The following is a 22,570-nucleotide window of genomic DNA, read 5'->3' as shown; positions in this document are numbered from 1 at the left end:
GGACACAGAATGGATGTCATACATGCATCAAAACCTTTTCAGGATGATGCTTCCAGATGTATCTATACTTGATAAGCAAAGCGATGTATTCCTACCTATCATACTGTAGGCGATGGCTTCTAATTTTTACCTTCAGGAAACAAAAACTATGGCTGAATGTCATAATAATTTTCCATTTTTTTTTCTTCTAAATCCTGTATTTTGTTAAGTGTAGGCGTGGCCCACAGTTTTCCACCATAAACTCCCAACCTGCAGTCCAAAATGGGGCCTTCCACAATGGTCTTTATATTGTAGACATCATGCCTTTGAGAGCTAAAGCTTTGTAAGTCAGGCGTTAAGCTAATGATTTAGTTATTTATTCCTTTGAACCAGCTACTTTGGTGACTCATTTTTCTCCCTAACCCATGCTATTATACACTAATCCATACATTACTTCCCCTCAATACAGATGACACAGACTGTTTACTCAGGATGATTTTGCAATATGCCCATTAACAAAGACTTTGTGGGCAGGAAGAATACCGGTTATTCAACCAAGTTTAGGAACACAGCTGAGTGGTAGACCAGATTAGTAGGGTGTTAAGCATCCATTAATAATGGCAGGGTGACAAACTTGAAGGTTTTGATTTTAGTTCAGATAAGCCCTCTAAATTCAGGACTTGGCTAACCGTACTTGTAGATTTCTCTTACAGAAAACCTGGTCCGTCTCGGCAGGGGACTGGCTGCACGAATGTTAGTCAGAAGGCAAACAGAGTTTGTGATAATTATTATGATATGATACATTTAAAAATTATTATGTATGCTGGACTTCAGGATAGTCCGGATTTCAAATTTTGACACTATTTTTTCCCCATGTCAACGTTCCTCAGATTACGGGTATTGATTTGGGGTTCAGAAAATATCGTCCCTCTAGTAAAAAAGTGTTTATTCCTATTTAGAAACTTTAGCCCAACTAATTCCATTCTCAATTTTTAAAAAATCGCTTTTTCCCTTCAGTTTACTTTGATTTTCACAATTTACTGTGCACACATCTGCTTCCTCCACCAATCTGTAAGTTCTTTGAAACGGGGGGCCATGCTGTTTATTTTGATATTCTATTAACACGTCTACATTTTAGGTGCTCAACTAGTAACTAGTGTTACTAAGAATATTTTTTGCCATATATGTGTGTGTGTGTGTGTGTATACTCAAAGAGATTTTATATATATATATGGAAATATATATATATATGGAAATATATATATATATGGAAAATATATATATATATGGAAATATATATATATATACACACACACATATAATCTCTTCATGGTTTGTGGGAAATCTGATGACCATTGAAATGGCTGGTTATCTCTAATGTCACAAAAAATCAATGTGCTTTTCCAGTTCGTGTTGAGCGATGACTCTGAGTCACTAACGGATTTTCTCGATTAGTGCCCCAAACCCCTCTGTGAAGTGCGATTATTACAGCCTCTGTCTAGATGAGAACATGGAACGCAGTCGACTAACTCCTCCATGAGAGGGCAGTCCCCGTGGAGCGGCGAAGTCCAGAATCGGAACCAGACCCCAGGTCCCGAAGCTCAGCATCTCCATCTCACTGCACTGCGTGAAGAAGCCTCTTTTTGCCCTTACTCTCCAAGAAGAAAAAACAAAAAGTTTTCTTTTGTCTTGATTTGATTTGGATTCTAGGCCTCATTTTTTTTTTTTTTCTCAAGAAAAATGAAGTCTTTTGACCGGTTGCTGAGATAAAAAAAATCCCAGCGTTGTCTGTGTGTGTTTTGCTGACGTTCAGGATTCTAGTCCCTCAGCGAACCTTGTCGTGTGCACTTTCACAGTCTATCCAGAATCTTGCCACCTCTTACCATTCCCACTGCTACCGCCCTGACCCAGCCACCGGCCGCCGTCGCTGGGGCGTTGGGACACAGCTCCCCCTGACCATGACCTCCGCCACTGTTGCCCCTCCACAGATAACTGTCATAACAGCAGTCTGAGGGTTCTTTCAAAAACACAGGTCAGATTACATCACTCCCTGCCCCAATTCCAGTGACCTGCCAGCTCACTCAAGTAAGACCCCGAGCCTTTCCAACAGCTCCACGCGGTTTGCCAGACCCGTCTGCGCTCACTTCTCAGACTAACGTCACACCCTGCTCCTCCGCCCTGCGCTGACTCTGCCTCGGTCATGCCGGCTCCTCGCTGCCCCTCACCCCCGACTCACGATGCAAAGGCCCCTTGCCATCGCTTCTAACCGGAATATTCTTCCCCAGAAGAGCAGCATGGCTTTCCTGCTCGCTTTCTTCAGGTCTTTGGTTAAATCTCCCCTTTTCGGTGAGGGCTCCTCTGAATATGACATTTAAAATTATTATACATTTATTTCTTCTTCTCCATAGCATTTGCCGCCACCTAATGTGTTATAGATTTTGATTATTTACCTGTTAGACATCTGTTTCTAACCAGTAGAATATGAGTTGCCTGCCCAGGGAAGTGATTCAGGTCTCTTTCATTCACAGCAATGTCTCTAGGACTTATATCATTGCTTTGCACGTAGTAAGCATTTGATTTATATTTGTGGAATCTGAAAATCTTATATATCTTCACATTTAATAGCTTTCTACCTATGTCCTTGAAGTGAGAAGAAAAAGAAATTTTAGAGTATTTGGGGATTGTTAATTATAGTTTTAAGTAATCAAAATAGGGTAATTTTCTATGGCTGACTGGTGTTGGGTAACGTAAATTTTTATGTAATCCATGCCTAAGTCATTTTACAAGGATTTATGAAGTTTCCCCGTCCACCAATTGCTTCCAACCTTCCAAGCTACCAATCAGAGCTGACGCGAACTCTAGTCTAGCCTTAGACTCTAATTGTCTTTTTCAGAGACATTCACACTTGGTGTTAGGCAAGCTCAGTTTTACTTTTGCAAATAGAAACTGCACAGTAAGAAGAAGATCAACTTCAGTTTTTCATTAATTTCTACCAATGGCAGGATGCAAATATTTTTAAAAGAAGGTAAAAAAATTTGCATCTTTACAGTGTATTGCATTGTTATAACTGAGATGCTAAGTTATGTCCCTGTGAATTTCATATAGAATTTTTTAAACTTTCTATTAGATTTCAAAGTATGCATTTTAAAAGAATAAAATGGAAGATAACTTAGAATAATGTATTAAAATTATTAACAAAATACTTAATCCATATACTAAAGAAAACCATAAAAATTCCACCAAAAAAAAAAAAACTCTTAGAAAAAATAAACAAGTTGCAGGATACAAAATCAATGTACAAAAACCCATTGCATTACTATACAATAAAAATAAAATTTTATTAATTATTAAAAAAACTTGATTCCTTTTTCAATTGCAACAAAAAGAACAAAATACTTAGGAATAAACTTAACAAATCATGTAAAGGACCTATACACTGAAAATTATAAGACATTATTAAAATAAATTAAAGAAACACAAAGAAATGGAAAGATATTCTGTGTTCATGGGTTGGAAGAATCAACATAGTTAAAATGGCCATGCTACTGAAAGGAATATTCACATTTAATGCAATTTCCATTAAAATTTCAACAGTATTTTTTGAAGAAATAGAAAAAAAATCATCAGATTTGTATGAAATTACTAAAGATCTTGAAGAACCAAAACCAGCTTGAGAAAAAAGAATAAAGCCTGACTTCAAATAATGCTACAAAGCAACAATGATCAAAAAAGCGTGGTAATGGCAGAAAAAAGGACACATAAACCAATGGGAAAGATTTGAGAGCCCAGAAATAAACCTACATACATATGGCAAATAATTTTTGACAAAGGAGCCAAAAGTATATAATAGAGAAAAGAAAGCCTTTTCAATAAATGATGCTGGGAACATTGGAAAGCCACATGCAAAAGAATAAAACTAGACTGCTATCTGCCATCATTCAGCAAAAGCAACTTGAAATGGATCGAAGACCAAAATGTAAGACCTGAAACAATAAACTGCATAGAAGAAAACATAGAAACTAAACTCATGGATCTCAGATATAAAGAGAATTTTATGAATTTGACTTCAAGGCCAGGGACGTAAAAGCAAAAATAGATGAATGGGACTATATGAAACTAAAAACCTTCTGCACAGCAAAAGAAACCATCAACAAGACAAATTAACTGAAGGTATTTGCAAATAATGCCTCCAATAGCTGGTTAATATCTAAAACATATAAAGAACGCATACAACTCAACAAGAACAGCAACAACAAAAAACCCAAAAAATCTAATTAAGAAATGCGCAGAGGACCTGAGCAGATGTATAAAAAATGCTCAACTTTACTAGGGATTAGGGAAATGAAACTTAAAACCACAATGAGATACCGCCTCATACCCGTTACAATGTCTGTCATCAACAAAATAAGTAATTACGACTGTTGGAGAGGTTTTGGGGAATAAGGAACCCTCATATACTGCTGGTGGGAATGTAAATTGGTACAGCCACTATGGAAACGGTATGGCGGTTCTTCAAAAAATAAAGAATGGAATTACCACATAACTCAGCCATCCTTCTTCTGGGCATCTACTCTCAAAATTTGAAAACATTTATCTGTAAAGATATGTGCACCCTGATGTTCACTGCAGCATTATTTATGGTGGCCAAGACATATAACCAACCAAAGTGCCCTTCGATAGATGATTGGCTAAAGAAGATATGGTACATATATACAATGGAATATTACTCAGCCGTAAAAAAGATGAAATACTGCCACTTGTGACAACATCGATGGATCTTGAAATTTCCATGCTAAGCGAAATAAGGCAGACAGAAAAAGCCGAGAACCATATAATGTCCCTGATATGTGGGATACAAAACTGAAAACAACAAATGAGCAAGATAAACAAACAAAAACACATAGACACTGACAATAATTTCATGGTTACCTGGGAGAAAGGGGTCAAATGAATGTCGATGAAAGAAAATTTGACTTTGGGTGGTGAACACACAATGCGATATACAAATGATGTATTACTGAACTGCACACCTAAAAATGACATAATTTTATTAACCAATGTCACTCCAATAAATAAAAAAAAATAAAAGAGTAAAATGGGAGAGAACTTACAATAATCCACTAAAATGATTAATTAAACAGTTGAGCCAAATACTAAAGAAAGGCAAAAGATAAATCTGATATTCATGTTTCTCTAAGTTAAGCTGTAGTCTGGTTTTGTCTTTTTCTTACATTTTTGTTATTTTTAAATTCGTGTATTTATTTGTACATTTATTCGAGCCTCATAAATTTCCCAAATATGAATTCGGCACGTAACACGAACTAAGAGTAAACAAAGCATCGAAAGTGAGATGCAGAAATTCAAAGACCTTATTAGACACTAGATGGGAAGATAAACCACTTTCATAATTTTTTTCTCATTTCTTTCACTAGACATCAGGTACAGAAAAATTACTGGGGCGTACTATTTGGGAAGGCCAGGAACGAAGTGATGCCCTTAAGATAGAGGTCTCCCTGACTGAAACAAAAATCGAGTTTGGACACTTTAATGGGGTAAGCTTCATGCTCCCAGAAGACTGGCATTTTTCAGCAGCCTGTGCAGGTAGACAGCAACCCTTTCTCTGTCTTTCTTTCTCAAATATCTTTCGAAGTTCTCCAGGCCTCTCTCCATTAAGCACAGATGACCACACTGCAGGAGAGCGGTCTGCCCTTCCCCTATAACACACCGTAAGTCTTTTGCTTGCATTCGGGCATCATTTCCTGCAGGCTGGCTTCTGCTTCTCCGTGAACTGTCTAAGAGCTCAATCTCTGCACGGGACCCTGAGACGTCCCTTCCTCAGCCTCTTCCCTTCTCTTATTATGGGACGTTATCTTACAATATGAAAATTATGTGCTTATTTGTCCAATTTCCCCACTAAGATGGTAAACTCGGAGGAGGCAGGTGCTCTGGGCATGTCTTCTCCTCTGAGCCAACATGCTCAGCACAGTACCGGTATTTAAGTAGCTGTTTCATAAATATTAACTGAATAAATAAGCTGCTTTATACCAAATTGTACCTTAAATATTTGATCTAGAGTGTTCGTCTGCAATGATTAAGTAGTTAAAGAAGTTATTAATTTTTAATAACTCATCGATGCTTAGGTGAATAGGTTTAGACAGTTTCAAAGGATCTTGGTGGAGTGTAGGGGTAATGGGCAGGTTAAGGGCTGCCCAAGACGTGCAGGATTTCCAACGGACTTTGCATAAATAAGTAATTTTTTAAAATAATAATCGCTTGCGTTGTTGCATTCCGAATCTCCAACGAGGTGGGCCCAAAGACCTTAAAGAGAGTTCAGATTCAGAAGAATTAAAAGTACGATTCCTAAAAGACAGAATCAGGGAAGTACGTAAAAAATATACTTGTTCAGCCTCGCTACTATTTCTTGGAGTCAATCTTGGTTTAAAACATAATAAGCAGAGGCCGGCTTGTCATACCTACTTTCTCCCAGGGGTCTGAAACTGTAATAAAAGCATTTTAACTCAGTGGTAACTGGATTAGAGTAATGCAAGAACCTGCCACCCTGGGACCTCCTGCTTGAGTCTCGGCCTGAATAAATGTGCATGGAAATTGTTTGAAACTGATGGCTGCGCAAGATCACAAGTTATAGTAATGTTGACAGTCTCAGCTTGGAACCTGGCGGAAAAGCAGAAAAACGTGGAGCCGGGACTGAAAACAGCTCATTTGCAGCCGTGAAAGCGGCACTCGGGAGGTTTAGATGTACAACCTCTGCGGGTCAATGGTGACGGTATTTGCAAAGCGCCCCGACATCCCTCCTGCAGACGGAAGCGACTTAATAGGAATCCTTGCCGCAAATCTAAAGCAACTCGATTTTATCCCCAGCCTCCAGGACTCATAAGAAGCCAAAAGGAGGAGTTTCTCAGACTTACAGTGGGCGAAAGGATACTAAAGCTTCCATCTCCTGGAGGCCAGATGGGAAGTGAGAAGGTATAGTTGTCACATTCTGTCACAGCAGAATAGCGTGGAAATAATCCAATCAAGTGGTTCCCTTTGCAGTGGCATTTCGGGGTGAGTTCAGCCTTCACCGTGGCATGGGTTTATTGTGCCATGTCGCAGAGACAAACGTCTGTTGGCGGAGGCAAGTGGGGAGCAGGAGACTTGCCAGCGTCCTCACAGACATTCACGGGGAAGTTCTGGTGAATTCTAGCCAATGAAAAGTGGTGGCTTGTCAGCTTCCGAGGGCCCCGATTTGGGGAGGGGCACCAAGTGGCTCCTGACTTGGAGCGAACAAAGTCCTGATTTTCTGCAGTTGTGTAATTGCACCTTAGTGTCAAATTTGGCAAAGTGGAAACAGAAAGAATGCTTCAGAGGGGGCCTAAAAGGAGAGTATTTTATCCCCCATAATTCAGCACGGTCAGAGAATCCAACTTTGCTTCCTAGAAAGCTGAGTTTGCTTCCTTGAGGAGATTCGATCGGAGTCCACTTTACATAGAACATCATTTCGGTCCACGGAACAATTTCCTTACTTTATTATAATTATTTATTATAATTTACTATAATTATTTATTATAATTATAATTATAATAATTATTAGTAGTAGTATTTTTCATTTAAAGTATACAGTACCTTGGTTAGACATCTATATAGTTCATAAAGCTATTGCCCCAACTGTGCCCTTCCTCCCTGGCCCTCCACGTAGCCACCGTATTAAGCTGATCACATTCCCTATGGCGTGCTCCCCATGCCCGTGACCATCCATCAGCTACTAATTTGTATTTCTTTAGCCCTTCACCCCCATTCTCCCAGCCTCCCAACCCCCTCCCCTCTGTCGGACACCAAATTGCCCAGCATAGTTGTGAGTCTGCTTTCGATTAGCTTGTTCTTTTTATTCCTTAGATTCCGCGTTTAAGTGAAATCATACAGCGTTTACCTTTCCTTACTTTTTGAATTGGGATCAGAGTAAGTAGAGTGCTTACTATCGTATAAAGAAAGCCTGCCAAGCACTGTCCAGGTTTTTCTTCCGTTTTAAAAGAGTGAGAATGGCTCGGTTTGGACTGAAATAAAAGAACGAGAAGGAAACCCTCAGAGTATATGACTTCTATCTTCTTTTCATTGCTCTTTTGACATTTGGTTTTATGTCTTCCCTGTTTTGTACGCCTTGCACGCCACGCCCATCTTCTATTCTACAAAGAAGAGGCTGTGACTCTAGGCACCTCTAAATTGGATGCACGGAGTCCACTCTCCCGACTTCCCAAATATGCCGGGAAAAGGGACGGCTCCCTTTCAAAAAGTCACGTACTGGACACAGGCGACTGGTATATTTAGTATCTAAGAAATAGCTTTTCCTTTTTCTTTCTTCTTTTTTTTTCTCTGTTCCCTCAGAAGAAGGCAAAATTTTATTATAAAACCACAGATAAGTACATCAACGGCTAGGAGTCTGGCACGGCAGAACACAAAGAAATAAGAGATAAGGGAATTTGGTCAAATACAAAAAGTACTGTGGAATTTAAACCAAATGACAGCAGATAAGGCTTTTCCTGAGTTTCTATTAAAAATGTAATAAATAAGAAATCCAAAAATATATTTTTTTTCCGTTCCCAGTACTTCCGTTAGTGCATTACTCATCAGAAATGTAGAGAATCTTCATCAGCGCTAGGATTCTGTTCACAGCTACAAAAATACACTTGGCCGGAGTCGTGTTAAAGATATGACAGCCTCAGATTGATGCCTGTGAAACTTCCAGGCGAGTTTGTCATGTGAGTAAACAGACCTCATTTACATGCTGGAAAAAGCAACCCCATAAACCTGCGTGGATGCCTACTTGTGAGGGCAGGATCGACTCGGCAGAAATCACCAAGAATGAAACGCATTAAAAAACAGTGGTGGAAACTCGGCTGATGACGTTGTTAGGGAAAATTTATAGTGCTTTTTTTTGAAAATCATTTAATTTTATTATTATTATTTTAATTGTATGTAATTCTCCAAGGATCTCAAGGTTCTGTGAGTAACAGATATTTGCTGATATCTTACATTCTACTGTGGACCTTAAACTGATGAAAGCAGACAGGTTTTAATAAAGCTGATCCCCCTAAAAGTGAATTTGCATACATCCATGTACACCCTCTCAGTGCCTTTGGCCCTGTTGACCTCAGGGAAGGGAAGAAGATCAAAATCTGTACAAAGAGGGACTCTCATGGTTCCCCGGATGACAACGCCTCTGGGACCTGCAACTTGAGTGCGACCTGCGCTCTCAGGTGAAGTGGTCCATGGTGCCTGTTCCCTCTCTAGAGGACAATAGCCTTAAGTCATAAAATATCTCCTCGTGTAGTGTGGCACATCTGTCAGCCTTAGCATCCCACACGTTCTGTTTATATCTGTCCTGGGATGGTCCACGGGAGGAAACGATCACCCTATTTGAAAGCTATTTTATTTGATTCTATATTTCGTTCCTTTGTGATATGCATATATATGCAAATATATTCAACCAGGTAAGATACACACACACACACACACACACACTCGTGTGTGTGTGTGTGTGTGTGTGTGTGTGTGTGTGTGTGTTTTAAAGCATTTATTTACAGAAAATTTCAGAACATAATATCTGTGTGTCTCAACAGATTGAAAAACGATCGACCTCACTGATTTTCTTTACTGGGGTTCCTGTCACCTCAGAGGGGAGAAAACAGTATTCTCAACTTTCAGGAATAATTTCCCTTGAAGGTGGCAGCCGTCCTTCCTAGACACAGTCAGATCAGAGCCGTAAGTAGGTCACATTTTACTAATAGCTTTGGGGATTGAATCGCGAGTGAGTATAACTGTCAACAAACAATATCAGCATCCATCTGCGATCGGTCGTGTGGACAATCGTGACATTTACGGCTTCATAATCCTATACCTGTTTGTTAAATCATTCAAATTTTAAATCTCCAGCTATTTTAGATTTTCAAGCCCTAGGCTTTCTGGGCCACGGATGTGGTTGGTATCCAGAAGGCACTGAGGAGTCCAGACTTTGTGGAATGTGGATGGTGAAGATCATCCTCCCAAGTTCATTATTAAGATGTTTACAGAATCATCACAGCTACAAAATCTAACTCTGGCCACTTATTATTATTTTCTTTGCCACATTTTAAGCTATCCAGTTCCATTACTGAAAACAATTTAAGATTTTGTATCAAAAGAACATTTCCATTCACTTTTAAACAGAATTCTCATAAATCTTTGTGGCTTCTGTGCTATGACCCAGAATAAGAAATTAATGTGAGGTTGCATAAAGGTTGACACCTTGTTCTCCATGTTTCCTACTATTTATGTGAAAAATCTGCTTTAACATTACTTCTGAATAGTTGAATAGTCCTTCCTAACACGTGCAAAAATATTTGATTAATGAGCGACTAAAATTAAATGAATCGCTATGTGTAAGCCATTTGGAACAGTGTCTGGCACATAGTGTTATGTACGTGCTGATAATCACACTTATTATTACCTTTGTCAATGCAGATTTTTAGATTAGAACATGATTATTAGGGCAATCTAATTGGTCCGGGCCTTCTAGCAAAACAAAATGTATAAAACCTAGGACTCATGGCAGAATATGAACTAAGCGTGCATTCATTTCTTATTTTTCTGACCATGGATTTCAAATTTAAATTATTAACATGTTTTATGTGTTCATTGCTTTATATTAAATGAGAAATAATTTAAAAAATTCTTTAACTCTGAGGATTAATTTTAAAATAATTTCATTGAGTGTTTTGATGAATGAAGCTGTATACTATGACTTGGTGACATCTTGAGTTTCACTTTTGGCTATAAACCTCATTTGTGAGTGAGTTTATACGGGTGCATATGGGTGTAATTATCTGTCCGGCTTCTACGTGTGTGAATCTAGAATGCCCTGTGGGCAAGCTTGAGTTCCTCCTTTGTGCTTCATAAATTCTGAGCACTGCTCACATCTATGAGATGATCTGTGCCAAAAAAAACAAACAAGAGAGAGAGAATATTTTTCCCATAGATTTTTAGATTTTAAAAGGCATGTTTTCTAGAGGCCTTTCATATATATATGCGTGCATATATATATATGTATATATATACATATATATATATATATATGAATGTACTGACCCATTTAATCTTATTCTGTGGTTTCTTAAAGAGAATTTTTGACCTAGTTTTATTTGTGTTGGGTGAAACAAAAAAAATAAATTTTGTAATTCTTCAAAATGGAAATATGTTTTGAAATAATTTTGGGCTTTAGCATGCTCTTAACTAGCTACTCAGAATATGCAGTGATACCTCTGAAAATAATGGTGTGATTATTCATTTAATTATATAAAAGTACATTGAATGAACATTGCCTGTTCTAATTTTCAGATTTACCTACAATGACATCTGTACTAAAACAGTTAGAAATCTATTATGCAGTAAAATGATAATTGGGAAATGTATGGTCATGAGTACAATTGATTTTAAATCTAGGTAATTAACAAACAAAAATTAACTTAAAAAAATTTTTCTCAGTAGCAATGTCTTTGGTTTAATGTATAAACCGTAAACAAACTCTTGGTCATAATCTTATTAAATATAATAGACCACAGTTTTTTTGTATTAACCATTTAAGAGGCTTTAAAAAATTAAATGTTTATCTAAAACAAATCCATTTGCAAATTTTTGTTTGCTTTTATGCTATTAAATTATCTTAATTACATAGTGGAAAGGTCAGCATTTATCAAGCACTTGATCTACTATAAAATATTTAAAAAATATTTCTCAGAGGAGTTATGCCTTTAATTAGTTATAACTGATTATTGTTTCTTTTACCTTAATAGGTGCCATATTTATGAATTCTGCATTAATTTAATGAATAAACTCTATGTTTTAATTACACAGGAATACAGGTATATTTCTGGTTTCATAAGAATTCTTCCCAGTAAAAATTACAATAGCCTGTTTTACTGCTGTCATTTCATTAGAGCTAAAGACACACACACACACACACACACACACACACACACTCAGTTCATCAGGCTGTTACACTATCACTGTGCGTGTGTATATTTGTGTGTCTTTGCGTACGTCACACCCTTTAAATTCAGGTGGTCTCAAGCTGTGCCATATAATTCCGGCCTCAATTAAACTTTCCAAGGTCAGCAGCACTGTACCAGGTCAGACATAAATAAGGCATGGGACAGTCCTGGCGTACAGAAAAGCGTATTCATTCTTGTCCCACAGTTCACGGCTATCAAATGACGCCTAGCAGAGAGGAACGACAGAGGAAGAAAGGAGAACTCTCAAAAATGTACTTTACATCTAACTGTAACCTTTGTTGAAAAAAAAAAGTTATATGAATAATTCAAGGCATAATGAATTAGCAGTGTGTGTGTGTGTGTGTGTATTTTTTTCCTCTAGGAATATAACTTGAACCAGAACCCAATAGAAAATATATTGGTATGATTCCAAATCGCCCAGAAATAGACACCCAATTTCTAAATGTCTTAGTACCCCTAACCAGTAGGGCATCTTAGATATATATTTTATCACCCTCATTCCCTCTTCCATAAAATGAGAAGTTTAAAGCAGATAAATTTTCGAGCTCTAAATTCTACTTTAGTCTAAATTCTACTTTAGTCTAATTTCTACTTCAATAGTATTAGTCAATAAAGTCCAAAGTTAAAGATGAGAACTTGACCGAGAGAATATATTTGTTCATATATAATGTACCAGGACTAATCTTTAGAATATATAAAGAATTTCTATAACAAAAAAAAAAAAAAGCCAGACAAACTTCCAAAAAACGTACAAATAAAACTGAAAGGTAATTCACTAAGAAGGAAATCAGGTTGGCCAATAAACACTTGAAGGGATGTCTAGTCTCCTTACTAGGTTGGGAAATGTGAATGAAATGATGTCATACCATTTAACACCCACCGGATGGGCAAAATTAATAAACCTGACCATGTCGAGTTAAAGGTGAAATTCCCAAATCGCGCACAAGTTGTACCACACGGCATTAGAGCAAAATCACTAACGCCCTACGGGATATTTAAACGTTTGGAAGAAAATACAGGCACATCTGTGCCCTCTTACCTTGCAGGGGGCGACAGCTTCAACTCTGGAGAGTGGAAGTTCTTCAGGGATGTCAGAGCCGTTCAGAGCTACGTTTTCAGAGTTTGCTGGAATGAAAAGAAAAAAGAGCTGTGTAACTTGCGCTGTTGATTCTTCACCTGTGAGTGCGTTTCTATTTTTTTTCTTTTCTCCATCATAGTCAAATGGAGCTTATGTCAAAGAAATGTACGTCAAGAATGATTTTTTTCCCTCGTTTTTCAAAAAAAGTTCATGCAACTTGCTTCCCAGTGACTGTTTCTAAGTAAAATCACTTTGAAGATTTGCAATTATCCCACAGACAGTAAAGACACTGGTTAAGGGGTAGACACCCAATCTTTTGGCAAGTCCAAGTCACACCTTTATTGAGTTATTAATTCACTTAAAGATAAGTCGACGGCCTGTGCCTTGCCCCTCGCTTTGTGAGGTGTTTCCAGTTTGTGTGCATTTTCTGGCTCATCATTTTTATCCAGAATTTTGATTATATCTGGGAGAGAACTCAACAGCTGGTATGTCAAGGTTTCTTTTCCAAGGGCTGACCAGGAACTCCGCAGAACAAAAAGGTCGCAAAGTCTCCTCGGCAAGTACACTTGGAGGATGAAGACTGACATGAGGTTCGTGAGAGTCCTGGCATTCAGGGTACAGAAGCACAGAGACGCAAGGAAGGAAAAGGGGTAAATCCCCAATAATGGTCGCGTTATCATCAGTAATAGTCGGGACTTTGCCGTTACGTCAATTTGATTTTTATTACCACTCTGTGAATCCTGGGATAGGATGCCTAAAATTTCTTATGGATGTACCATCACCAGAAACCCTGACAAGCACTTTTTATGGCTTAACTCATCGCGAACTTTGTGCATTATCATTCTCACTTTCCAGGTCAAGGGACTGATCTCTGGAGATGGGAGCCGATCCGACCAAAGCCACAGAGTGACTACATCAGATCTCAAACCTGGAGCAAGGAGGCAGGGACAGTTTCACCATGCTAAAATCTGGCATGGGAATCATCAAAGGGAGAGAATTGTTAGGAAGATAATGTTTGGCTAAATGCTTGATGAACTAGGCTTGGGTCACATTAGAGGAGAATTTGGACGTTCTGGTGTCATGAAGTAGATGAGGTGATTGACAGTGAGGCAGAAGAGAGAATAAATGAGAAAGCCTGAAAAAACTATTCAATTTGTGATGGGCACCCTGACCCTAAATCGCTATAGCCTGTTAAACTGTTGAGTGTGGTTCCATGTTTGCTTTTTGGAGCAGACTCTAAAGGGCAAGTTATACGTCACAGTAAAAGTGCTATGGATAGAGGACAGCACTTAGAAAAGGCGCAGAGACTTAGGGTGGGGGATTATCATCCTGAAGCCAAGACGATGTGGAATGAGTTCTGCTATGAATCTGATTTGACAACAAAAGAAACTGAGTCACAGAAAGAATTTTTCCCGGGCCACTGAACCACTCAGTGTCCCAGTTGGGGTTTGAACCCGTGGATTCAGAGTTCGGAGCCCGTAAGGTAAATGGTTAGGAAATAGAGCCTCTCCAAAATACTGGGATTCTTTTGCTTTTAAGAATTTAAAGAATTAAAGTGTATAATAAAACAATCTTTGACCCAGTAATGAGAAGTCAGAGCTATGTCAAAAAGACTGTTTTCCTTGTGGCAACTGTTAATAACAGGAGGGACTTCAGAGAATTGGAATTAAAAATAAGGCAAGCAAAAAGTGATTCCAAGAGAGTCATTTTTATAAAAAAAAATTGTACCATATGGGAAAATTACCTAGTTGACATATTTTTTCCTATCATAGGAATTTCCAAAAAAATTTCATTAGTGAAGCCTACATCTGAGCAGCTGCTGCGTATGCTGATTATACTGGATAAAGCAGGAGAGAGATGGAGGGAAGTAGAATAATATTAGGCAGAATTCTTTGCATCTTGGATCTTGGCATTCAAAGGCACCCAGCCATCCAGGGAGATGGAATAAGGACTGGAGACTAAATCTGTTCTGGACCACGAGCTCAGCATCCCCTGGGAGAAGACCGTATCGCAACAACATCGCATGACTGTGACATTGATACGTTAATCAGAGACATTAGACACGTTGGGAAATTAACAGTGCCCTGAAGAAAGGCAGAAAGGAATTACTTCTAATCAACAGGTGGCGAAGCACATCTCGCTTTAGCAACGTGGGCAGCATCTGGGGATTTTCTGTCCTGCCCACGTGGCCCGGATGGATGCTTCCTGGGGCTCCGACCCCGAGGCGTGCCATCGCAGGGTGTCTGCGCCCGCCCTAGTCACAATTTAAACCCATTTATCCATGTTCAATAACAAGACAGAAGGAACAACTAGAAATGTTCATTCTTATGATAATTCTGCACATTCTTTGAGAACATTGTAAAACTACCCTTCGGTTTTTGGTTTTCTTTTCTGAAGAACAAATAATCTCGTCTCCTTTTATCTTTCCTCAGAGGTCCTATTTTCTCATCCTTTAATCATTTTTATTGTTTCCATATGTATCTACTTTAGTGTTTCTTATTCCTTTTAAAATGTATATCTGCAAATTAGATACAGTACTACCGAAATCAGATAGGTCTAAAATACCTACCGATCTATTATTGGAATAACCGTCTCTATTCGGATAAGGCAATATATAGAAAATGATAGTAAGGGGGAGGGAAGAAAACGGGAAAATTTAACTGCTACCACATAAGGATATTTTCAGATCCAGAAAGTAATTCTAAGTAGCGGGACTTGCCCTGAAGAGAAATGAGAACATGGAGAACAATATGAGAAAATGGCTATTATGGAAGCTAAATAAAAAATGAAGAACATGAAAATGATATCCATAAAGTGATCACAACTGCAAATGTATGCCTGCAAATAAACAGACAAACACGGGCGAGAATGTATACAGGGGAACACTTTTTCTGTTTGAGAAGCAGAACTTTCTGCATTTTTTTTTCAATTTTAAGTTTCCTGATTTTAGCAGTGCCGCTTGTACAATAAATAGAACAATTTTAGAGAAACTATCTGGAGAATATGAAAGAGAAGCCTAGGATACCTAATAATGCAGTAATACTTAGAAATAGTAAAAACAAAAACAAAAAAATGAACGAAAACCTACAGAACTCAAAGTGCTTACGGATATAGATCTGCACTTTTTAAATGCATTTAGTAAATCCTGCAGAGATTGTCTACTTTTGCTGTTCATGTTTATAACGGATAGAGAGGAAGAATAATGATAGAATCTGTAATCTGAAATTCTATGCCCTCAAATTAGAGCAACAAACAAAAAAATCAAAAGGACAAATTAAAAAGCAGATAAAGAACAGGCAGGCTCAGAATTTTAGGTCTAGAAGGTCCAGAGATTAGGACTGGATTTCTGGGAGTCACAAAGCCACAGGTACACAGACTATAGATATGTTCTGTTCCAAGGCACCTCCAGAGATATGCAAATCATATGCTATTAATTACTGCACATGATCCGAAAGTAATAGAATCCCATTAAATCGGAGTCAGGATTTTGTGATTTCTCTGTTGGTAGAGGCCATTTTCCTATCATTTGATGTCCTTCTACAAGTGTGGTCAATGCAGGGAATTAAAAGTGTTTGATCTTGCCTTGGCTCACAGAAAAAAAAGAGAATATTGAAAGTCATAATTTAAAGAAATTCCATAGGATTTTAGGCCGAAGACAAAATTGTGTTGTAGTTGATTGTTTGTTTCCTTTATGCTCCTATTAACATTTATATGATATATAAGATAATATAATATTAAATTAATATAGCTTCACTCGCTTAATTTTAATCATCTATGTTTTCATTTAATATTTAGTTCATAGCTCAAAATTCTGCTCGAAACTTTTCTGAAACATTACTGTCAAGTTTCTCATCTTCATCTTGATCTGTAGAATAATTTTTCACCTTAACTTTTGATATCTAACTTAAACTCAAGTATCATTTTTCTGATCTTATCTAAATTAATAATACCAGCCCATTGTTTCTGTCAACAAAGTAACTGTTCTGTGGAAGAGAAGAAAATTGTCCGAAGTCTTGAACATGGCAAAATAATTTTCCATACTTCTTATATCCAATGATGTGGAATTTCAAAAAGAGGCTACGCAAGTAAGAGTTTAAAATCTCCTCCTTCTTTCTACCTTATTCCAGGAGAGAGAGGGAGAGAGACAGAGAGACACAGAGAGAGAGAGACAGAGAGAGACAGAGACAGAGAGACAGAGACAGAGAGAGAGACAGAGAAAGAGAGACAGAGAGAGAGAGAAACAGAGAGGGAGGGAGCCAGTGTGTGTGTGTGTGAGTGTGTGTGTGTGTGTGTGTGTGTGAGTGTGTGTGTGTGTGTGTGTTAGAGAGAGAAAGAGAGAGAGAGAGAGAGAGAGAGAGAGAGAGAGAGAGAGAGAGAGAGAGAGATCAGAAGTATATTCTCAAGGATCTTTGGGTTAGAAAGGCAAGTTGACAAATCAGAACTTGGGATGATGTTGCCATGTAGCTTCCGGTTTAGTAACTATAACGACCTTGGAAGGGCTGGGTTAACACATACCAAGATACAAGATCATCAATCAGTTACCTAAAGAAAGTTTCGGGGCTTGCTGGAATTCAGGGAAATGAGGAAGATCAAGCAGTTGTGGACAATATATCTATTCTCTGATTTGAGAAAATCAGATTAAATGTTGGTGACATTCTCTAGTCAACATAGGATTTTTAGTTAGGGTTGGTTTTTAATCCTACTCGAGTGAATTTCCTAGTTTTGTTATTAAGGAAATTTTGGAAAGAAGTTTTTCAGTCCAAAGGTTTACATTTTTTTTTTTTTAATACAAAGTGTCCTTGTTCTGGACTATCAGCGTCTCATAGCCACGCTAACCGTGGTGACATGAGTGCTTCGGGAGAATGGTCTGGAAATAATGGGAAGGATTTTGCTCTTTTATGTGTGATGACTGACATTTTTATTGTAGTCTCTCAGTAATAGATTGCCCTTTATAAATGCTGAGTTTTAGTTTGAATGGACCTTTCCGATAGTGTTTTTAAAAATCCATCTTTTTAAAATGAGAAAAACATGCATTTTGGAGCAAAGGAGAGCATATGCTTTGGTATCTCTTCTTCTCTCAGGTATGATCGTTTACAGTGACACAATACGAAAATGAGTTTATTAAGTTTACTCAGAAATGATTCAAAGATATCTGTGTGAGTTCTACGAGCTATGTCAACCTTTTCTTGAAAGATACCTGCGATCATTTGATGTTTACTTTTTTAAGGATAGTATTTGTAAGTTAAAGTACACAGGAACATTTTATTACATTTTAAATGTAATTCCTGATCCCCAGATGCTGTCCATATAAATCTGAAGAAACCCAAGACATCTCTATCTATATTAGATCAACAAATCCTCTCGCTCCCTGGGCTGGTGTTAAGAATGAGCAGCAAAAGTGAAATTCCTTGGTAATAAAACTTCTGTTTTTTGACAAGTATGATGTAAGGACATTTTTTTTTTTTTTTTGCGACGCCGTCTATACCTTTCAAAGTAGGTTACACCACACGGAACGATTATGTCTTCCTATAACCTCTATTTCAAAAGTGTGTGGCGTATAAATAATACATTTTTCTAACAGCTGTTTTAACGGTCAGTGTTTTTAAGGTCATTGTCATGTGAAATTCAAAACTGTAAAATGCTGAAATCCAATTTTGATTCAAAGGAAGAGATGTTTTCGTTCACCTTTTTTTTTCTTTTAGGTTTTTATTCCCATTTCTTAAAATGGCAATCTCAATGAGAATTGGCATACTCATACATCAAACTTCATTTGTGCCAACATCAAGTTAAATAATTTTTCTAAACTTTAAAAAAGCACCATGAAATTGGGCATACACATGTGGGTGATTGCTATTGACTTCTTAAATTATTACATTACACTTTTCTTCTTGAAACCAGACAAATATGATCTTTTCAGGGCAAAAAGACACAAATTTATCTCTTCCTATTGTCCCCAAATGACATAAGATGCCCTGTCTCCTGGCTTCTGCAGACAAAAAATGCCACCCAATTACTGCCAGATAGAGCACCCCCAAAATGCTTTCTAGACCTAGCTCCTCTAAAAAATACAGGTCTGTGTAAGTGTTCTTATGTAACACTCATTAATTTTTTATTATGATAGGTTATTACAGACATTTGGAAAATTACATAAAATTACAGTGAGGAAAAATCATTTATAATTCTGCCCAGACAATCATGATTTGTATTTCGAGATGTCATATTCCTTTGGCGACCCCAGCTTTGCCAATTGAAGTTTTGAGATGACACTATTTTGGATCATTTTGCCAACATTTAAAATCCACAACCTATTTATGTATACTGGATTCAATTCAGGCTTCTTCAATAGAATGCCGAGATGTGTTTCAACTCCAACGCTTTAATATAAAACTAAAGGAAGAGACATGAAAAAATGTGACTTTTGTACAAAGATCAGGGGGATATTTCAACTGCTGATACCTTTTAAAAGAAATCGGAAGGGAATCAGAGTCAACAATGACACACTAAGAGAGGTTAACAATTTTGCAGAATAGCACGCACATAACGCGATTTGCGGAGCACAGTGCCTTTAGCAGATAAAGGGCACTAAAAAGAATATTTCACTGCGAGACTGAAGAAGGTAAATCAGTAGCATAATTACTAAAGCGGATATTTTAATGCCACAGATCACTTTTATTTTGTAGTAGATTACTTTCCACGCTTTAAATATAAGGCGTTTTATTGTTTTCCAGTAAAAAGCTTATTTGCCATTAACTCTTCATGTAATTGGGTTTTGTCTTTCATTAGTGGCCCAGAGATTTAACTTCCATATTGATAAGAACTCCCTAAATATATCCTTAGAGTCTTTTAAATTTACATATTTATACTTTTTTTTTTACGAAAATGAAATAATTGTATTTTGTGACTTGTTTTTTCTTTAACATCACAATATAACTTTCTCTTCCACGATGCTCTATTTTCTTCTAAATAATTTTGAATGGCTACATAGATTCCCATAAATGAATGAAACATAACTTCTTAGAGTTTCTATGAATGAACTTTTATAATACTGGATATTATCGTTAAAACATTTTGCCATTACTATAAATGAAATAGTAAGTACATCTTATTACTATATTATTTGCATTTTTGACTACTAGGCACTTTTCGACATTCTTTATGTACTTATTTTATATGTGCTTTTCTTCTGTGAAATGCCTTTTTTTTATATTTTCACATATTTTTTAATAGATGTATTATTTTCAAAGAACTTTCTATAGTTAATGGTTATTAACTTTTTCTTTTGCTTTTTCTTGAATTGATCACTGCCTTTAAGTTAATTTCAAAGTTTTAATTAAAACATATAAGTTTACATTTGCATTCAGTTAAATCCAATAACCCCTTCTTCAGTTTTTGTCATTATCACTATATAATTTAAAAAGGTCTAGTCTTATGAGTATACAAATACAAATATCACGTTCACAGTAATATTTTTATCAGCACTCATATTTAAATTTCTTAGAAACTTCCTTAGAGATTTTTCTTTTGTGAATTCATGAAAAAAACAAATCTATGACTTATGGTAATTATCTTTCCTTCTGGAAAGATTGAGGGAACAAGCTCCCTTATTGGCTAATGATTTTTGTACCTAGTTTTTATTTCTTCCAGGTGTATCATTCCTCAGGAAGCCTCCCATATCCTATGAAATATGTCTCTGTTGGGCACAGACCAACAGTCTTCCAGATATACTCTGCCACATTGGACATCTGTTCTATCCAGCTGACACCTCGGGGACACTTAGGTATTTGCCACCCGTCTTCCAAATGCCAGAAGGATTCCTACCTGCCTCGAAGGTGGGCATTTATCTTGGTGTCTGAAATATCACTAATATTCATTGTTTTGAGCTACGGTGAATTGGAGGATTTCTTTTGAGTTTTCATACGGAATGGACATGGAAAAATAGCCCACGTCATCTTTTTGTATTCCAAATTCAGAAGGTTTTCCCCGAAGAAATCTTAATATTTTTTAACTGAAATTAAGTCTCAAGCAATTGAAACATACAATATTAAGTTCTATAATGTTTGCTAAAATACATTATTTTAGTCAAAAGAAAAACATAGCAGCAAATGGAACTCAAGATCTTCTTCAAGAAAGACTGAATAATGCCAGAAGGGTAAGTATCTTGGTAAACATAAAAGACCTGCTTCTATAGAACATTCGTTTTCGATATACATATAGCTTTAAAAGACTAATGTCTGTTTAAAGCAGCAACAATAATAATAATATATCGTGAGATCTGTGACATATATAACAATAAAATAAAATAAAACAAGAGAATAAAGCTAACCAATGTAAGCTAACCGATGCTTAGTGAATACTATATCTAACGAATACACATAAAACATTTATTAAGTAGACTATAGACTAGGTTCTAAAACATGTCTTAATAAATATGGAAAGCTTGAAATCATTCAGTTTATATCATTTCACCACAATGGTATTTAATTAGAAATTAACAGTAATGATATATCTGAAAAAAATCTCTAAGCCTTCAGAAATTTATCAAGATACCTTTACATGAACCATGGATCCAAAAATAAACCACGAGTAAGAAGTAGAAAATATTTTGAATTGAATGGTAATAAAACCACAAAATTTGCTGAATAGAGCAAAAGCAGCATGTAGAAGAGAATTATAACTTTAAATGCTTATATTACAAATCGAAGAAGATGTGAAATCAATTATTTAGGCTTCCTTATTAAGAAACTTAAAAAATAAAAGCAAATTAAAGTAAGTGAAAAAGAAATAATCAAAATAAGAGCAGAAATCAATGATATGAAAAACAAATAATATAAAAAGTTAACAGCCAAACACTAGTTTTTTTGGAAAACATCAATAATATTGACATCAACTTTCCACAAACTGATTTATAGATTCAATATGATCCCAATCAAAGTTCCAGAAAATTGATGTGTAGAAACTGACAAGCTTATTCAAAACCGTATATGTTCTTTCGAAGGACACTAGGTAGCCAAAACATTTTTGTAAAAGAAGATCAAGCTAGAGAACTTCTACTACCTCGTTTGAACCTACAATAATCAAGCTATTATGATTCTGTCTTCGGGATGGACATGTAGATTATGGAAATGGAATGAGACACCCATCACTAGATTTAGACAGATAGATACAACTGATGCTTGACCCATATTAAAGAGGGAAGGGAAAATTTATGGCTAGCGAATGATGGATGTGGGGTTTTCATTCAGGTCTAACTCTAAAGTATGTTATCTTGACCACTATACTTTCCTGTCTCTTGTTAGATGGTTTAAAATTGAATCACACAGCCAGGCCCGAAGCCCTGTTGGGAGTTGGTCTCAGGACCCACACTGGGACCATCAAGTTAAGAGCCAATAAATCCGAGTCATAAAGTGACGAAGGCATTGAGCATAAATGCAATGTTTGAGTTGTTTTTGTTTTTAAGTACATTTTGGTGCAC

The 22,570-nt window shown here is 36.8% G+C and overlaps 1 protein-coding gene across 5 annotated transcripts in view; it reads right to left on the bottom strand.

The window, feature by feature from the left end:
• The window catches only part of LOC107509365, a 951,183-nt gene that overhangs the window by 255,626 nt on the left and 672,987 nt on the right, over positions 1 to 22,570 (bottom strand). For all 5 annotated transcript variants that reach the window (XR_004954347.1, XM_036232014.1, XM_036232010.1 and 2 more), the window contains one exon: positions 13,060 to 13,145. Coding sequence is in view for 4 of the 5 variants with exons in the window: in XM_036232014.1 (XP_036087907.1) it covers positions 13,060 to 13,145 (86 nt within the window). In the remaining variant the exon portion in view is untranslated. The remainder of the gene's footprint in view (positions 1 to 13,059; positions 13,146 to 22,570) is intronic.

This window comes from Rousettus aegyptiacus, unplaced genomic scaffold, assembly GCF_014176215.1.
Source record: "Rousettus aegyptiacus isolate mRouAeg1 unplaced genomic scaffold, mRouAeg1.p scaffold_m13_p_14, whole genome shotgun sequence".
Lineage (NCBI taxonomy): Eukaryota > Metazoa > Chordata > Mammalia > Chiroptera > Pteropodidae > Rousettus > Rousettus aegyptiacus.
The sequence above is the reverse complement of the archived record's forward strand: the minus strand, read 5'-3'. Positions and strand labels throughout refer to the sequence as shown.